The 18,704-nt window shown below is 43.4% G+C and overlaps 1 protein-coding gene across 1 annotated transcript in view; it reads left to right on the forward strand.

Annotated features, from left to right (window-relative positions):
- ANKH (ANKH inorganic pyrophosphate transport regulator) overlaps positions 1-16,675 on the forward strand; it is a 141,386-nt gene extending 124,711 nt beyond the window's left edge. Inside the window, exons 9-12 of the mRNA XM_081206466.1 lie at positions 7,216-7,345; positions 10,340-10,463; positions 14,752-14,851; positions 15,831-16,675. Of these exons, the coding sequence (XP_081062592.1) occupies positions 7,216-7,345; positions 10,340-10,463; positions 14,752-14,851; positions 15,831-15,944 (468 nt within the window). The 3' untranslated portion in view covers positions 15,945-16,675. The remainder of the gene's footprint in view (positions 1-7,215; positions 7,346-10,339; positions 10,464-14,751; positions 14,852-15,830) is intronic.
- Positions 16,676-18,704: the final 2,029 nt, after the last annotated feature.

Consider the following 18,704-nt stretch of genomic DNA (forward strand, 5'->3'; position numbering starts at 1 on the left):
TGGATAGTTTTAGAAAATTGTTACAGTTACATTGTACTGGAGCTCTATATAAGCAGGCTGACTGAACCCTTCAGTTCAGTTCTGTCCTGGCCTGTGAATAAACAAGAGCTGTTTGAAGAATCGCTGTGTCGTCTGATATGTTCACCCACAACTTAACACAGCCCTCCTCTCCTCCTCACTCCTCCCCTACCCCCCGGCATGGAAGCTACGCCACCAGGGCGGCATGCTTTGGACTTTCGTGTGAGATCTCCCACCTCCAGCACGGTGGGGCGACTGTGCGCGTGCCCACAGAGAGGGCTCTGAGTGCCGTCTCTGGCACCTGTGCCATAGGTTCACCACCACTGACTTAGGGGGAAAGGTCTGTAGGCCAGTGGCAGACATCTTGATCTGCATGCAAATGGGAGCAGCATCTCTAGGTAGGGCTAGGTAGCCATTCTACCTCAAATCCTGAATTGTCACTGCACATAATACTGAGCTAGAGGAGCCAGTGGGCTGCCCCTGTAACAGGTAGCTTTCTACGTTCCTTCCTCATTCTGATCCTGAAGAGATATTATTAGAAAGAAATAGGACCAGGCAGAACAATATCTGCTGGATATCTTTGTGACACTCCATTTGATCTAGGTGTACGCATTGGCACGGCAGGTTTGTGTGCCGGACCGTTTGCCCCTGAGGTTCTGCATCTCTTAGCATCTCCAGGTGTTCTCAGTTCTGCATATTCCGTTCTTTGTTCATGAAAGTGCTGGATATGCTTTTATATCCGATCAAGTTCACTCTTTGGAGATGGAAGCAAGTTGATCAGCCCTATCTTGTCCTGTCCCCTGCCTTTTTGAAGCTGAACGAATTAATGAGCGCTTTATTGAAAAAGGCACGGAGGGAGAAGTTTAATCCCTCTCTTTGTACCGGATTCAATTCGAGGACCTGCGTGGCTGTTATATTTCTGAATGTGGCTTTTAAGACAGCACGGATAACATGTTTGGCCCTCAATCTCTGAACCAGAAAATGGAGGACGTGTTTGAGGCAAACTACCTTTTAAGTCCTCTTCTGCCAGGCAACTGGCCCATCTGGAAGACGTCCACAATCCCATTTGTGTCTGCCAACTCCCAAATGTTCCTAAACTCTCTGCTTTAGAGTTTTATGGCCAGTTCTCCCGAGTTTGCTTGCTATAAAAGGAGCTGCAGTTCAACTGTGCGAAATACTTCTTTTTAGGTATTCTAACAGCATTTTTAAAAATTATTGCCTGTGTTTAGAATAAACTTGCAAATACAGGAGAGAGTATATATTTTCCTTCATATTGCATGCATAATGCAATGAGGAAAGTTATCCATTGTGCTTATATAAGGAAGGAACAAGGGACCACTTTGAGAGCTGTGTTTGTACGGAAGAGAGTAGCTGACATTTTTACCCCATGCAAGAAGTTGGCAGCTATTTAAATCTAATTTACCAAATCATGTTGAAATAATTTAGATATAAATCTTTGCTGGGCGTGTGAGCCCTTGAAACAAGTTTAAATTCACTGAGGGTTTGTCATTCCCAAACACATTCAGATGGTAAATGAGAAGAATACAATACATTACAAAAAGAGGGGGGAATGTTCCCTTTAGGGATGCAAATGGATCTCTTTATTCATGCAGGGAATAGTGCCTTCATAAGAAAACCAACTCGTCTTGTCAGGGCAAGCAATCCTTTCTTAATTCTCACAATAATATACTAATCTTTAAATTCAAGTGTGACATTGCTTCCCCGGCACCCAAATCCAATCTTGTAAATGTCTTCTCTTCAGCCATGAAAGCAGATAAATCACTTCCAAGAATCAAGAGCAGTAAAACAGAAAAAAGAAAAAAGGAGAGCTTTTACAAAGCCTTGAACTCACTTTAATCCTTCATAGCTGTGTACATTTTCACCGTAATAAAATTGTTGCCATTTCAAAAGAAGGTTTTAATTAGAAAACGATGTGCTCGACTCGCACATCTCCATTTTCAAAAGCAAGGTCACCTTTAAGGTCTCGAGTTGCCTGTCCCAGTAAGAAGAAAAAAGTACGCTAACTTCACTGGAATTGCAAGATAGTGATGGCCGTGGCAGAGCAGGGAAACCCAGCCAGATGGGCAGGGTATAAATAATAAATTATGATGATTTATGGATATTCCTTCGGTGTGTAAAGTGGCTAAGAACAGGCAAATCTACTGTATTGGCCTGAATATAGACTGCACCCGGATATAAGCCGCACGTTTAAAATTAGTAGGGGAAAGAGAAAAAAATCTGAATACAATGGACGCTCTGGTTGCGAACGTGATCCATTCGGGATTCACGTTTGCAACCTGCAGCGGCGCATCTGCGCATGCACAACCGCCGAAACTTGGAAATAACCCGTTCTGGTACTTCCAGGTTTCAGTGGTCCATAACCCAAAAAAACGCAACCTGAAGTAGCTGTAACCCGAGGTATGACTATATAAGCCGCTCCATTCCTTGCTACTCCTGGCTACACGGGGGTGGGGTGGAGGGGACTATGCGTGGGGTGGGCGCCTCTTTGCCGCGCTCCTGGCGCTGTTTGCCCCACGCTCCTGGCTGCATACCATAAGGTCGCGAATATAAGCTGCACTTCAACTTTTCACGGTCAGAATTGGGGGGGGAAAGTGATGCTTATATTCAGGCCAATACAGTATATGGGCAGAACTGACTTCTGTGGTTGGGAAGAGCTGTAACCAATGGTAAGAGCAGAAGATTCCAGAGCCCCTCTGCTTCAGTCAGTGCCAGTACTGAACTAGATATACCAATGGTCTGACTCAGTATAAAGCAGTTTTCTATGGTCCTGGTGAATAGAATCTTGGACTGAAACCCCCTCTTAGTCTTCAGGCTCACTGAGTGACCTTGGACTGGCATCTCTCAGACTTAATTTACTTTAGAGGGGTGGTGTAGTCTTCTAAGAGTGGATAAAAATCAATGATTTTTTTTTTTAAAAAATGGTTTTTTTTAATTTAAATCGGATTTTTTAAAATTTAAATTGGATTTTTAAAATAAAATGCTTTTGGAGGAAAAAATCTTTTTAGTTTTCTATTTAAGTTGTTATAGTCCAAAGGCTATTCATCAGGAAATAAGGATTTAAGTTTTTCATGTGTGCTAAAATTCAGGGTTTTTTAAAAATTGTTTATCCCCATCAGGTAACAAACATGGATACATATGCTATAATGTTATTCTTTCAGTTAAATAAATTGTTTAAATTGTTATTAAGGAAATGATTGTTTTTCTCCTTCCAATAAAGTACAGCAGAAAAGTTGCCCAAATATAAACTGTTATTAAACCTCACAATAATTTCATAATTGTCTATGTATTTCTAATAGTATAACCAAATCAGTAATTTTTTATATAACTGTAAAAACCACACTGAAAATTTATTCTTCCAGAAATGAAACCTTCATCCAGTTGTAAATATTAAGGTTATACTAGCAGGAATGAGTCTTTCTGTTAAAAAAAAAGATTTAAATCAAATCTTACTGACTGGTGATTTAAATCATGATTTAAATCATGGTTTGAATTGATTTGATTTAAATCAAATCCACCCAGGTCTTCCCTGACTTCCTTGGAGGGAGAGGGAGATCGAAATGTAATAAGCAAACTCCATGGGTTGTACCTTGTGCTGCAGGTGCAGAGTTCAAATTGTGCCTCTGGATTTCCCCTTCTCCTCCTCTCCACTGAAGGGTCCTCCAACTCTCTGGAGCAAATGCGCAGAGAGAAGGGGGAAGTTCTGTTGAACACATGGAAATCTGCTGCACTAGCGGAACAGCAATGCTGTATTTTCGACCCAACCCTGTATTTTCACAGCACTTAAAAAATAATAATATCAGTTTTCTATTAAAAACATCCAATTAATAACAAATCAAATCCAATCATAATCCAAATCAAGAAAAAACAACACCAAATTACAATCCGAATTATTAGATTTCAGATGGACTTCCCATATTCTGGACCTCTGAAGCAATCATCTCACACAATTATATTTTTTGCTTTTTTCTTCTTGTTCTCATATTTTCACCATTCCAATCTTAAACTCTCAAAGTCCTCAGTCCCTAGTTGATTGAGTCTCATCATGTTAAACAGCCACGTATCCTTTCATCTGCCAAGTACAGTTATATATATATATATATATATATATATATATATATATATATATATATATGCAGGTTTTGGTGTCTTCGGGTGTCTTCCCGTGTAAGAGTTGGGGTGTCTAGGCGACGTTTCGACGAGGTCTCACTCGTCATCTTCAGGCTGGTGCTTTCGGCTTCTTGTTACTGGAACAGAGCAGGATCTCAGTGTTTGAGTTCCTATAAATACTGTTGAGGGGGTGTGGTGTATAGCCTCCAACGTTCTGGGCAGAGAGGAAGTTCCCAGGTTAGTGTGTCTTTTCTTCTTTTGTTCATTAATTACTTGAGGGATATCTTGAGTGATTTCTTGAGTGATATTCTGAGTACCACTTAGGAGGGTCATTAGGTGTGGATTAGTTGCTAAAGCTTTCGTGTCTTGACCTCTTGACCTTGTGAAGAGTTTTTTCTGAGAAGATGGCTGTACTGCACTTAGTTGTGCTCTGGCTTGGCTTCGTGTATAGGGGCGAGCTGTGGTTTTGTGCCCTGTGCCAGCCAGATCTGTGTAGGGATTGCAGGGGGGTGCAGCATCCGGAGGTGCCACTATGGTTTGGCTACTGGATGGTGTCTGTAATTTATCTGTGGAGAGGGTCTGGGTTTGGGTCTGGTGTGGTTGATTGGAGATGGCGTTCTGTGTGCCTCTGGTTCTGGTGTCGGTTTTTGTGGGGAGGGCTATTTTCCAGATGTCTGGCAGGCGGGACGTATCGTCACGCTTGTTCATGTTGTGAGGGTGTTTCTCTATCTCGATGGCTTCCATGATTATTCTCTTGTGGTGGTGTTCCATGTTAAAGAGCAATTTGGAATCTGAAAAATTAATTTCGTGTCCTGTTTCTTTCATGTGTTGGTAAAGAGAGGAAGTTTTTTCTTCTTTTTTGACGGCATTCTTGTGTTCTGCGATACGTGCATTTATTCGTCTGTTTGTTTGTCCAATGTACGTGGCTGGGCAGACTTTGCAGGGTATTTCATAGACCCCTTGGTTTTCTAACTGGATTTTATCTTTGGGGTTTCTGAGGATATTGGCTATTTTTTGGTTGGTGCAAAAGGCTGTTTTGATATTGTGTTTATGGAGGATTTTGCTAATTTTATCTGTAGTGCCCTTGATATAAGGAAGGAGGGCCATGCCATTGTTTTCTTCTGTGTCTTGCTTTTTGGGGGGTGTTTCTTTTTGGATTAGCTTCGTAACCCTGTTTTGCTGGTATCCGTTGGCGATTAACACATTTGAAAGATTCTGTAACTCAGTTGTCAAGTGGTCTTTGTCAGCCAGGCGTTTGGTTCTGGAGATGAGAGTCTTGGCTACGGAGTTTATTTGTGCAGGGTGGTGGTGTGATTGTGCATGTAAGTAGCGGTTGGTGTGTGTTTTTTTCCGGTAGATAGTGTGTCCTAGGGAGCCATCAGGTTTTTTGTAGATTAGGACGTCAAGGAAGGGAAGTTGGTTGTTGGCTTCTATTTCCATAGTGAATTGTATTTTGGGGTGTAGGCTGTTGAGATGTGTGAGGAAGCTATCTAGTTTTTTCTTCCCGTGTGGCCAAATTACAAAGGTGTCGTCAACATACCTGAGCCAAAGTTTGGGTTTGTGTTCTGACTTGTCTAAAGCATTGGTTTCAAAGTGTTCCATGTACAGATTTGCGATGACCGGTGAGAGGGGTGATCCCATAGGTGCTCCTTCTATCTGTTTGTATCTTTGTCCATTGTGGATGAAGTACGTGTTGGTTAGGCAGTGGTTGGTCAGGTCCAGGATGTATTCGGGGGGATTGTATTTGTTTTGAATGGCTGTCAAGGCTTCATTAATGGGCACTTGTGTGAAGAGAGATACAACATCGAAGCTCACAAGTAGGTCGTCGGGATGTAGGTTTTGCTTCTTTATTGTTTCTATGAACTGGAAGGAGTTTGTAACGTGTGAAGTGATAGATTCTGCATAGGGCTGAAGTTGCTTAGCGAGAAATTTAGCGAGATTTTGTAGAGGTGAGCCTATGGAGCTGACTATTGGTCTGAGTGGTGTTCCTTCTTTGTGTATCTTGGGGAGACCGTAGAGTTTGGGGCATCTGGATGATTTTTCTCTGGGGATGATTCTTAGCTGGATTTCTTCACTGATAGGAGAGGCTTTTATTTTGGATTTGGTGGTTTTTTCCAGATAGGTGGTGGGATCTGTTTTTATAGGTTGGTAGGTAGGGTCTTGGAGTAGATTTGATAGTTTTGCTTGGTAGTCCGATGTGTTCATCACAACAGTGGCATTACCTTTGTCTGCTGGGAGAATGATTATGTTGTTGTCTTTCCTCAGGTTGGTGAGTGCTTTCTGTTCTTCTTTGTGTAAATTGCTTCTGGGTGGTTTGCTGGAGCAGAGGATGTTGGTGACTTCAAGTCTGATTTTATTGGCTTCATCTGGGTTGATTTTGGTTAGGCTAGCTTCGACTCCGCATATGATGTTTTCCGTGGGGATGCGTCTCGGGGCGACTGCAAAGTTGAAACCTTTGGAGAGTACTTTGGTTTCAGTTGAGGTGAGGATCCTGTCTGATATGTTATGTACTGTTTGTTTCATGGGTTGTTGTGGAGGGTGGCTGGGCTTCTGGCGTTTCTCTAGTTTGTGGAGTTTGTTGGTGTGTGTGTCTGCTCCAGCAAACCACCCAAGAAGTTCTAGTAACAAGAAGCCGAAAGCACCAGCCTGAAGATGACGAGTGAGACCTCGTCGAAACGTCGCCTAGACACCCCAACTCTTACACGGGAAGATACCCGAAAACACCAAAACCTGCATTCCTGTACCCGTGAAAATCTACGAAAGCATATATATATATATATATATATATATATATATATATATATATATGAATGAATATGAGAATATAATGAGACTGTATTCTGCAGGGAGAGTAGAGTACCTTAAGAAATCTGAAAATGTTTTTTCTTTGAGTGTTTACTCTTCAAGGCACTAAAATCGTTCCTAATAGCCCACCCCAAAGTGCAGGGAACATATAGTAAAAACCAAGGGGAAAATGAGGGACCATTTCTAAATGCGTTTAGAATTGAGAGTATGGGACGATGTCACATGTTTAACTTTTTTTTTCATTTTCCGGTTCTCCTCCCCCAGCTCTGTTTTGTGATGTTCTGGACTCCAAATGTGTCTGAGAAGATTCTGGTTGATATCATTGGAGTGGATTTTGCCTTTGCGGAGCTCTGTGTCATTCCACTTCGTATCTTCTCCTTCTTCCCAGTTCCAGGTACGGGAAAAGGGAAGGGAGGGAGGGAACCATCCGTCAGATTATACATTAATCCTGTGCATTTCCATTTCCTTCTCCCTGACCTGTGTAAGTGTCTAGCCTGGTTCAACCAAAGAGATTCAAGTGATGGCACCATAATTTATATCAGTGGAGATGGGTGCTTTTTTTATATACGTAGTGTGGGTGGTGCTGTGGTCTAAACCACGGAACCTAGGGCTTGCTGATCGGAAGGTTGGTGGTTCGAATCCCCACGACAGGGTGAGCTCCCATTGTTCGGTCCCTGCTCCTGCCAACCTAGCAGTTCGAAAGCACACAGTGCAAGTAGATCAATAGGTACCGCTCCGGTGGGAAGGCAAACGGCATTTCCGTGTGCTGCTCTGGTTCGCCAAAAACGGCTTAGTCATGCTGGCCACATGACCCGGAAAAACTGTCTGCTGACAAACGTTGGCTCCCTCGGCCTGTAAAGCGAGATGAGCGCCGCAACACCAGAGTCGTTCGCAACTGGACTTAACTGTCAGGGGTCCTTTACCTTTAGTGCAATGTCACCAAGAGGCGGCACTTGGGCCTGGTTAATGGAAACAGCAGAGAAAGTGGCAAGCCTCTCTGTATTGTTCTGGCCCAGAGGCGTAGCGTGGGGAGTGCTGTGGTAGCCATGGCCCTGGGTGCAATTTTGAGAAGGGCCTGACCCGGCAGCAGCAGTTCTTCTGATCCAGCGGAAGAGGGCAGCTTTCCTCAGCCGCAGCGTCTCTGTCGCCAGGTCAGGTCTGACCTGGTAGCTGAGAGTGGGTGGCACCTTTCTCCCCACCTCTCCTACACTGAACTGTGGCGCATGGGAGGGCGCCTTCTGCACCCCACACCCCTTAGGGGGCGCCCCACCCCAGACTGCACGGGCATATGCTCCGCTGCTGTTCTGGCCACAGGTGGGCAATTGCATCATTGAATGCATTCAGGTCCTGAATACCTGAAGGAGCGTCTCCACCCCCATCATTCAGCCTGGACCCTGAGATCCAACGCCGAGGGCCTTCTGGCGGTTCCCTCATTGCGAAAAGTGAGGTTACAGGGAACCAGGCAGAGGGCCTTCTCGGTAGTGGCGCCCACCCTGTGGAACACCCTCCCTTCAGATGTCAAAGAGATAAACAATTACCTGATATTTAGTGTCAGGGGTTCAGGGACAGAGGCACAGGTGAGGGGGGAGACGGAGAGCGATGGGGAAGAATCCCAGGACTGTGAGGAAGAGGAGGACAATGACTTGAGGTCTTCCATGAGTCTCTCAAGTGAATCGGAGGATTCCCAGAAGGGGGCGCCCCTAGTCAGGCCAAGGGGGTTCACAGGGGGGACATGCCAGGGGCAGGGAAGCAGCAGGGAAACCCCGAGTGGGAGTGGGAGATCGGGGCCGGCTTCCCAGCAGGAACGAAGTGAAGAGAGTGGAGTTCCCAGTGTGACACACGGAGCAGAGCAGGAAGGAGACAGGGGAAGGAGATCGGGGCAGAACGTCCTGCCGGAAGAGGCGGAGAGTAGTACAGGGAGTAGTGTAAGTGTCAAGAGGAAGGTCAGGGGTAGCAAACGCGCGCCAAGTTCAAATGTGGAGGCGCGCGGAAATGGAGAGAGCCCGGAGGAGGAGCCTGGCCCCAAAGCACGAAGGAGGGGGGGACAGGCATCTGAGGAATCCGCTTCAGGAGAGAGCAGGAGAGAAGGGACCCAGGGGGGCAGAAAGACCCTGCGGAAAAGGAAAGACAGGAAGAGGTGGACTAGCACAAGCCTCTTAAGCTGGTGTAGGGGCGGGACCGATTCAGAGGGGACTTAAAACGTCTAGGCTAAGAGACGCGGGGCTGCGCGCCTCGGTTGTGAAAGCAATAATGAACTGCAATAAACATCCTTGTATATAAGAAGAACCTGGCGTTGGTCTTTTGTGAGCTGAGACCTGAGGCAGCCCTGACATTTAGTTTTTAATATTTAATGCTGTATTGTTTTAAACATTTGATTGGGAGCCACCCAGAGTGGCTCGGGAAACTCAGCCAGATGGGCAGGGTATAAATAAATAAATTATTATTATTATTATTATTATTATTATTAGGTTTCCCGCACGTCAAAATCTAGCACATTCAAGAGATTTTCGGCTAGAACCTTTCTCATGTTTTTGTTTTCTATGTGCAGATAAAGAACAAATAGAAGTAAAAACAAAATGTTTAGATTTTTATCAGCAAGTGAGAGTACAGTGGTACCCTGGGTTAAGAACTTAATTTGTTCAGGAGGTCCGTTCTTAACCTGAAGCACCACTTTAGCTAATGGGGCTTCCTACCTCCGCCGCACCGCTGGAGCACGATTTCTGTTCTCATCCTGAAGCAAAGTTCTTAACCTGAGGTACTATTTCTGGGTTAGCGGAGTCTGTAACCTGAAGCATCTGTAACCCGAGGTACCACTGCATTCTAATTGTTTTGTCCAGCAAGGTTTTCCCCACCCATTATACTTCTCACAGGCAGGACTGTGATTATTAAGTGGCATCTTTTAATTGCGTACCTGCTGTCCTCATATCTGAAATGTTGGTGGTTTAATTGCATGGACTATCTGCAGCTTTTAATAACAGCCCATGGGGAGCTGTTATTAAACTTCCATCCATATTAAACTTGAACTTCCATCATGCAAACTACGGATATTGTCGTGAACTTGTCAGCAAATGATCTCTGAGGGCTGCAGGCGGTAGCATTGAGAGCTTAGGCCAGTGCAATGCGTTGGATTGGCTCTGCAACCACGGACCACACTGGACTGTGGTTCCTGTGCCTCACCCCTCCATCTCAGCAAGTGCCAGTGACCCACTGTGTTAGGAAGCCAGGGGAGCAATGGTGCTGTGCCTCTGCCACCTCAGCAGCTGCTACTGGCCACAGGAGACCAAATGGTTTATCCAGAGAGAGTCAGAATGCACTCTGCTACAGGCAGGATGCGCAGCCAAACTCTCTCTGCCAGTATCTGATTGTTCTTCCCACATTCTTTTTACAGTCACAGTAAGAGCACATTTGACAGGATGGCTGATGACGTTAAAAAAGACTTTTGTGCTGGCTCCCAGCTCAGTACTGCGGATCATTGTCCTCATCACCAGTCTGATTGTGTTGCCTTACTTGGGGTAAGTTCGTCTGGTTCCCTTTTTTTCAGCCCCTGGATAGCACATCACCCAAAACATAAGAGGCACACGAAATCTCCCATGCATAAAATAAAACCACAGTCTCATCCACCCACATGAAATTGCTCCACTGGTAGGTAGAAGAATGGCAGGTGAAGCTGACGGATTATGCCAAAATGGCAAAAATGACTGGGAGTACAGTGGTGCCTCGCAAGACGAAAAGAATCCGTTCTGTGATTCTCTTTGTCTAGCGGTTTTTTTCGTCTTGCGAAGCAAGCCCATTGACGGATTAGCGCTATTAGCGCTATTAGAGGCTTTTAGCAGCTTATCTGCTGATCGGATCAGCTGATAAGCGGCTTAGCGGCTTAGAAAAGGGGGGGGGGAGGAAAAAAAACAGCAGGAACTCGCAAGACATTGTCGTCTTGCGAAGCAAGCCCATAGGAGATTCGTTTTGCAAAGCACCTCCAAAACGGAAAACTCTTTCGTCTAGCGAGTTTTCCGTCTTGCGAGGCATTCGTCTTGCGGGGCACCACTGTATCAGAAATCAGGAAGACCAAAATTTTAATCAGGGATGGGGAAAATTTATAATTTATCTTAAAAACCATTGTAAACTGATAAAATCATTAGTAGGATTGGAATAACGCTTGTAGTTTAATGTTGAATTTTGGATATAATGGAGATGTAAAAGATTTGGGTTATTATAAAAGATACAGGAGGAAATGGTTAACAAAAGGGAGAAGAGATGTCCAGGAGATTCTTTGGAATCTGGTTTTTTTGTTGGTTGTTGGATAATTGACTGTAAAACTTTAAACTGAAAAACTGAATATCTTTTTTTTAAAAAAAGAGATTGCTGCAGTTCTGTTGCAATGCGCACAGATGCAAATTTGTCCAGAAGAGCTACCAGTGCCATCATCTCTGAATTTATTCATTAATGAGATATCTAACATGACAGTTGGCCCTTTATCTTTCTACGCATCCTCATCTGTGTGGTGCAGCAAGCTATATTATTTTATTATACTATAACTAAAACTAAACTTCTGCTCTACATAAATTTTGCTACACCACCAAAATGAACCACTGTTCAGCCACATGCCTAAAAACTGGCAGCTGCAGCCTTGCACCCAAACCAGTCCTTTGCAGTTAGCAACATTAAGATACACCTTTACAAAAATAACCCCAGAACTATTCTTATTAGGTTTATTCACAACAGACATTCCAAAAGATAATAAAAGATTTTGTCTGTGCGCAATAATGCCCGCCAGGATAGTGATTGCGAAATATTGCAAAAGCAACATAAACCCAACAAAAGAATGGTTATTAAAATTAAGTGAATACCTCGAACTGGCGAAATTAACAGAAATAGTAAGAAACCAACCAAATGAAAAAATCAGGAGAGAATGGGATGTCTTTACAAATTATATGAAGAAAGTCGGTTCCCAAAATTATAATTGGCTCAGTCTGACTAAAAGTTCCACAGATAAACAAATAGTCTCTCCTTTAATGCAAAACGATTACAGACAACTAAAGATACGAGATCATATAAACGGTGTAGTGGTTGAAGGAAGTCAACTTTTTCTATTTTCCTTTTGACTTTTCTATTTCTCTTTTTTCCACCTTCCCCTTTTTCTTTTCATTATGTATCATTTTCTTATTTTCTGTATTTTTTCTTCTTATTAGTAGCTTTTTGGTATTTGGTAACGTATTATTTGTATAACTGTACTCTTTTTTGACATGTATGTAATATTTATATAGAAAATTTTAAAAAATTGTGGAAAACCATTTGTTTGCTACACCACTGAAATGAACCACTGTTCAGTCACAGGCCTAAAAACTGGTAGCTGTAGCCTTCCATCCAATCCAGTCCTTTGCAGTTGGCACTATTCCCAGTTGTTTCCACAAAGCTATCGGCTGATCAGTTCACCTGTGTCTGGTTTCCAGGGTCAGCTCTGCCTCTCTTGCCTTGCCCCATCTTCTTTTAGCCTTTACTTCTCAGCTCTCATTCAAAGGTTCTCAACAGAAAAATGCCTCATACCAGGTCAGGCAGCTCTCTTTGTCCACCTCACCCTGGCATTATCTGTTCTGGCCGATGGTGATTTTTCCAAGGTCTCTCTTGGCAGAGAGTGGGGTTTCTCATCACCTGCAACTGATCCTTTGAACGGGAGATGCGTGGAAAATATGTTCTCTTCTATTGAGCTATATAGCCTGTCCTCAAGTTCACCTGGAATTTATTTTCTTCTTCTTCAAAGATACTTTCCCTCTCATTCAAAGATTTCATTTCATGGTGTATCATGGTGAATGTATCCATGCACAGAAATATCAGCCCCAACCATTTTGCTCTATGGAGGGGGGCACCATTAGTTGTTTTTGCTTGTACTCTCTTGACAGCAGGAAGAATGAAATTGGCACACAGCCCTCAAGATTCTTGAGCTGACAACATGACAGTGCCCTGATGGTTCTTCAGAGAATATGCATATATTGCCCTGTGTCCATAATTTCCTTCTTCTATTCACCTGCATGCTATTTGTGCGGGCAACAGGACGGGGGTTGCGCTGTGGTCTAAACCACCGAGCCACTTGGCCTTGCTGATCAGAAGGTTGGCAGTTCGAATCCCCATGACGGGCTGAGCTCCCGTTGCTCTGTCCCAGCTCCTGTCAACCTAGCAGTCCGAAAGCATGCCAGTGCAAGTAGATAAATGGGTACAGCTGTGGTGGGAAGGTAAACAGTGTTTCAGTGTGCTCTGGTTACCGTCACAGTGTTCCATTGTGCCAGAAGCAGTTGAATCATGCTGGCCACATGACCCAAAAAAGCTGTCTGTGGACAAACGCTGGCTCCCTCAGTCTGAAAGCGAGATGAGCGCCGCAACCCCATAGTCACCTTTGACTGGACTTAACTGTCCAGGAGTCCTTTGCCTTTTTCTTTAACTTATTTTTACGGGATGAGGGGATCACCACTACAGAGGATGGCATTGTTAATGAGTTGGTTTTAATACCTGTGCTTTGCTCTGCTGTCTGTGATATAAGTTTGCTGAAAGGTTCTGCTTTTCATATTAGAGAAAACGTAGTTAACACCCGTGCTTTGCATAAGAGAAAACAGTTTCTTTTCCATTTTCTAACAATTTATTCTTCTTCATTAAATTTGTATACCACCCTTCCTCCGAAGATCCTAGGCTAATCCGCAACAGAATTTAGAGTGTGTTCCGTAGCTGTAGTATGATGATTTGGGCTTTCTAGGAAACTCTTGACAGGATTACTTTAAACGTCAGAAGAAGATTATTAACGCCTACCTTGCACTTTAGCTAGAACAGTGGCCGCTTTGAAGGCATGCTTTTCATAGAATCATAGAATCATAGAGTTGGAAGAGACCACAAGGGCCATCGAGTCCAACCCCCTGCCAAGCAGGAAACACCATCAGAGCACTCCTGACATATGGTTGTCAAGCCTCTGCTTAAAGACCTCCAAAGAAGGAGACTCCACCACACTCCTTGGCAGCAAATTCCACTGTCGAACAGCTCTTACTGTCAGGAAGTTCTTCCTAATGTTTTGCTGCAAAATTAATTCTCTTTTTCGGTTACTAAATAATAAAAATCATCATTCACCTAGCTGCAGCTGCCAAGGTATTGTATGATCATTTCAAAGCAATGTAGTCGTGAAATTCAGCCTCGTCCCCTCTGCGTCTTTTTTCTTGATGTCCCTTGGCTTTAGCCCAAAGGCTGAGCCCTTTCTCCCCCATGTCTTCCTCAAGTAGCAAGCAAATCTTCTGATCACTGAGCACTCTTCTCCGTGTCCCTCGCTTCTTCAAGTCCCTGCTCCTCTTTTGCTGCCTATTCTGTCCCTTCAGCCACTCAGGTTCCTGAACTTACCTGTGCTGCTTGTCGCAATTCAAGCTCCCTTCCTAGCTGAAGTCCTTTCCTGCTTAACTCTGAAGCTACACGGACATACCATTGGCACATAGCCTCTCCTGTCTTTATGTCTACTGTAAGTCTTTTCTCCCAGCCATGTCCATGTTTCCGCTTTGTGCAGTAGCTGGCGATGGTTAAAGTTGCAGGTTGACAGCTACCAGTCAACATTCTGTGCCACTGGAGCCAATGACTAAGAGGAAGGAATTGTCACAGGCGACAAGGCAGCTATTGTTAGTCTCTGTGACAACTGTGTTTAAAATGTCTGTAATACCTATCCTTTATCATTTTAATTCTACCCTTCCTTATAGTAGCACAGTGACCATGGATTAAGTATATATGTGAGAGAGATGATAATGAAAGTTGGTGTATTTTTTCTTCTCCTCGTGCGATTAGGGTTCATGGAGCCACCTTGGGAGTAGGATCACTTCTGGCGGGCTTTGTAGGAGAATCTACCATGGTTGCAATAGCAGCTTGTTACGTCTATCAGAAACAGGTAAGAAACTGCTGTCGTAGAGAGATTGATTCCGTGGAGCAGGAATAGGAAACCTGTGTCCTAGCTCTCACTGAGATTACCGTTTTTGAAATTAGCTTGAGATGGAGGGAACTGAACATGCCCTTGAAACACAGTTTGGATGTTCTGTTCCCCTATTTTCAACAAATGGGGGTGGACCACTTACCGTCACTTATTGTACTGCATTAGGTAGCCGTGGAACCTTGTTTTCCTCTTTCAACACTGTATAAACAAAGCAGATTCGAGTTCATCAGAACTTCCTGGAAAGCCCATGTGACTACTTGATTTTGCATAGCCATGTGGCCATCCCAGGAAGTGCTGCCACACTGTCAGCCAGTGTTCCTCAAACTTGGGTCTCCAGCTCTTGTTGGACTACAGATACCATCTTCTCTGACCACTGGTCCTGCTCACTATGGATGATGGGAGTTGTAGTCCAACAACAACTGGGAACCCAAATTTGAGAAACTGTAAACTGACATACAGAGATTTTTGTGCTGCTATGAGTGCACACATGATTTTGTCCTTTACAATTCTTCTTTTTAAAAAAGCGAGGGGATGAAGCAGCACTGAACAATATAAGCCTTTCCAGGTATAGACTGCAGCTCAAACTATATGTGATGTGAATGGCACACTTCCACCACATTTTCTTTGGTTACCTGAAGCAACTTCCCCACAGTAAGCTATGATGCCTTAGCGGGGGGGGGGGGAGATATTGTTTTCAGTCTACATTTCCCCACTGAGCCCAAAGTCAGCCTCTTATTGGTGACTGCAGCCTAGCATCCTGTTTTGTGGAGGATAGGAAAAGGGCACGATTGGGGGAACTCCCACTTGATTAACTTCATGAGTAGTTTCCAGTGAGAATTAGGGCTGAGCACTTGGGGATTATTTGGTTCCCTTCATTTTAAAAGCCAAGCAAACGTGCAAGGCTGTCTCCCACAATGCTCTTGTCTCTCCCCATTAGAAAAAGAAGAGGAACGACAATGAGACGGCAACAGAAGGCGAGGACTCTGCAATGACTGACATGCCTCACACAGAGGAAATGACGGACATTGTCGAAATGAGAGAGAACGAATAGCAAATGACAGGTGACTGTTCTCTGCAGGGACAACTGGAAGCGTATTTCTCTCTCTGTTTCTCTCTCTCGCATACTTCATTGTTTCTTTGTAATAAAGAGGCCTTGATTCCAAAGGTTTCCGATAACGAATTCCCTAGCATACCAAGTATGCAGGCATGGATGAGGGACTGAAAGGAACAGTCTCTGCTTCCCTTCCCTCTCCCTTCGACTGAAATTCTTCTCTCACCACATGCAAACTCAAGAGAACGTGGCCGCAACACGGTAGTTGGGATCTCCCTTCTTTCGACGGTCTCCATTTGTCAACCAAAGTCGGCTTATTCGTGGATTCTGCTGCCGTCCTTTCTGCCTCTGCCAGTGCTTCCCACACACTTCCTTTTTAAAATAATAATAATAATGGGAGGTTTGAAATGCAGCCTTTGGGACGGGGGAGACACACATTGTTAGCTTTATTTTATTTGCTTGAAAATGACTTTGATCTATTGACCTGTACCACGGTGGGTTCTTCACTATGGTTTTCTCATTGTTCCGTGTAATCTGTTGTATGCTGCTGCAAAGCAGAATTCTGAGGCGGGGGTCAAGAAAATGATAGGTGGCATACATTAAATAGACCATGATAAACACAGGACAAGACTTTTGTTTAGAGTTTATGGTAAGATGCAAAATAATCTTTCTGTTCTCTGGTTTCTCAGTTGTTATCTGTGCTACACTAACCTTATAACTGTGTTGTTGTTTTTTTAAAAAAATCAACTATGGACATTTAAATCAGACGCTTTATATAGAATATTAGTGTCCAGTCTAAAATCCTTTCTTCACGAGACTTTGGCTTCCATGCTCAGTGGTGTGCGGGATACTGTTGTTTAAGGTTTGAGGCAAGCAATTGTTTCCCAAAAGGAAGGTGACGAAAAATGGCAAAGGGGGGAAATAACCCACAGCCAATACTTAGAAACCAAAGTTGTAATCCAGTGTTTTGAAAATATGGCTGTTTGTACTGTCTATTCAAAAAAATATACACATGCTAACATATACAGAGAATATCATGGTATATCCCTTTAACGGAGGTAACTCTGTATAGGGTTGTCGCTTCCAACGTTTTACCTGCACTGTGTGGAAAAAAGCCTACTGCATTGAAAGAAGGCAGGCATTTTGAAATGCAGTGTTCGGTGTCTCTGGCCAAAGGAATTAGTATTTCATCTGTCACCCATTAATCTGCTTGGGCTGGGAATGTCTACATGGGCCGCGCTCTGGTGACTGAATGAGCTTATGCTTCATCCGTCACAAATACAGGTCACAAAAGCCCAGGATTTCAGCCTTCATGTGGCAGGGCTGACTGTAGAACCAGCAAAGGATATCAGATTTATGCAACCAGCTTCCTGCTGTTGGTGCGGAAATGTGGTGGGGAATGTACCTGTTCTCCTTGGGACCTTCCTGCGTTTCTGGGTGTTGAATCGGAAACGCCAACACTTTCCAAGCAGGTGTGTGCATGCGTAGACAGGGCAAAGTGGGTCTCCCAGGTGCCCGTCTAGGAACTTACTTTTGACCACATGACATGATGTAATCATAATCCGAGAGGAAATGTCTTGAAATGTTCCATTTCAAGGTTTCTTTAGCCAAATTATATTTTTCTATAAGGTGTAGAGCAGTAAAATGACTTTATTTAATTGTTCTCAAAGCCATTTTCTAGATTTGGGGTGGGGGCAGGTAGCTTAGAACAGATGAAATCTTACAATTGCGATCCTTTATCAATATATGTGTATATATACATATGAATGTGTATAAATATATATATTGTACATTATTGTGTAATTTATTTTAGGCTGCAACATGTTTCTTATTTTTCCAAGGCTCAGTAAAAAAAAGAGAAAAAAATTCTAACGCAAAGTGAAGTTTGATTGTGTGCTGAAACTTAACCATTAAGAAGCGTACTTTTTTTGGTAAATGTTGCATTTCTGCAAAATGGATAATTTGGTTTGGCACATGCACACAAACACACATGTGCAAGCGCAATAAAGATGTCAGGGTCACTTTCACAACCAGCAAGAATTCTACAAACCAGTTTGGGAATATGGATCAGCAACTTAGAGACTCCAGAGATTGAGCCAGCCAGCCTGAAGAGACCACCAGCCAGCCTTCAGTTGCTGAACCAATGGCAAGAGAGGTGTGTGCAGAATTAATGGGATTCCTCAGCACCTTCCTGTGTGAAATGGAAAATAATCCTAGCCTGCCACTCTTCAGAGTGTCTCAACTGAAATAGTTTGCTGATGAATGATGACAGTGCTGTTCAACAACAGGTTCTTTTTGCTTGCCATGAAAATATACTGGATAAAAATCAATACTGCATAGTTTATATTCTGTCTTCACATACATGAGGCTCATGTATGTATCATATGTCTGTGTGCGTGTCTGTAAGCACTCACACAAATGTTGGCAAATGTTACCCATTTTTCTCGGCCAGGACAATACAGATTTCTCTAGCATGATCAGACTCTAAATTTGCATCTCTTTGGAAATAAAACGAGAAGAGTATATTTCTTGTGACAGTCCCTCTGATATCGTTAACAAATGTATGCTGTAATATTATTTATTTGGGTCTAGAGCCGGATAAATATTAAAGATCTAACATTTCAGTGCTGAAATACTTATTTAGCTAGATGTTTGGCTAAATAGCAACTTTTTTATTATCTGTGTGGCTGGAATATTTAAGGTTGGTTTTTTTACCCAAAACTGTAACTTAAAATGCAGTCATCTTTAAGGAAAAGGTCC

The sequence above is a fragment of the Podarcis bocagei genome, assembly GCF_964188305.1.
Source record: "Podarcis bocagei genome assembly, chromosome: 8".
Taxonomy (NCBI): Eukaryota; Metazoa; Chordata; class Lepidosauria; order Squamata; family Lacertidae; genus Podarcis; species Podarcis bocagei.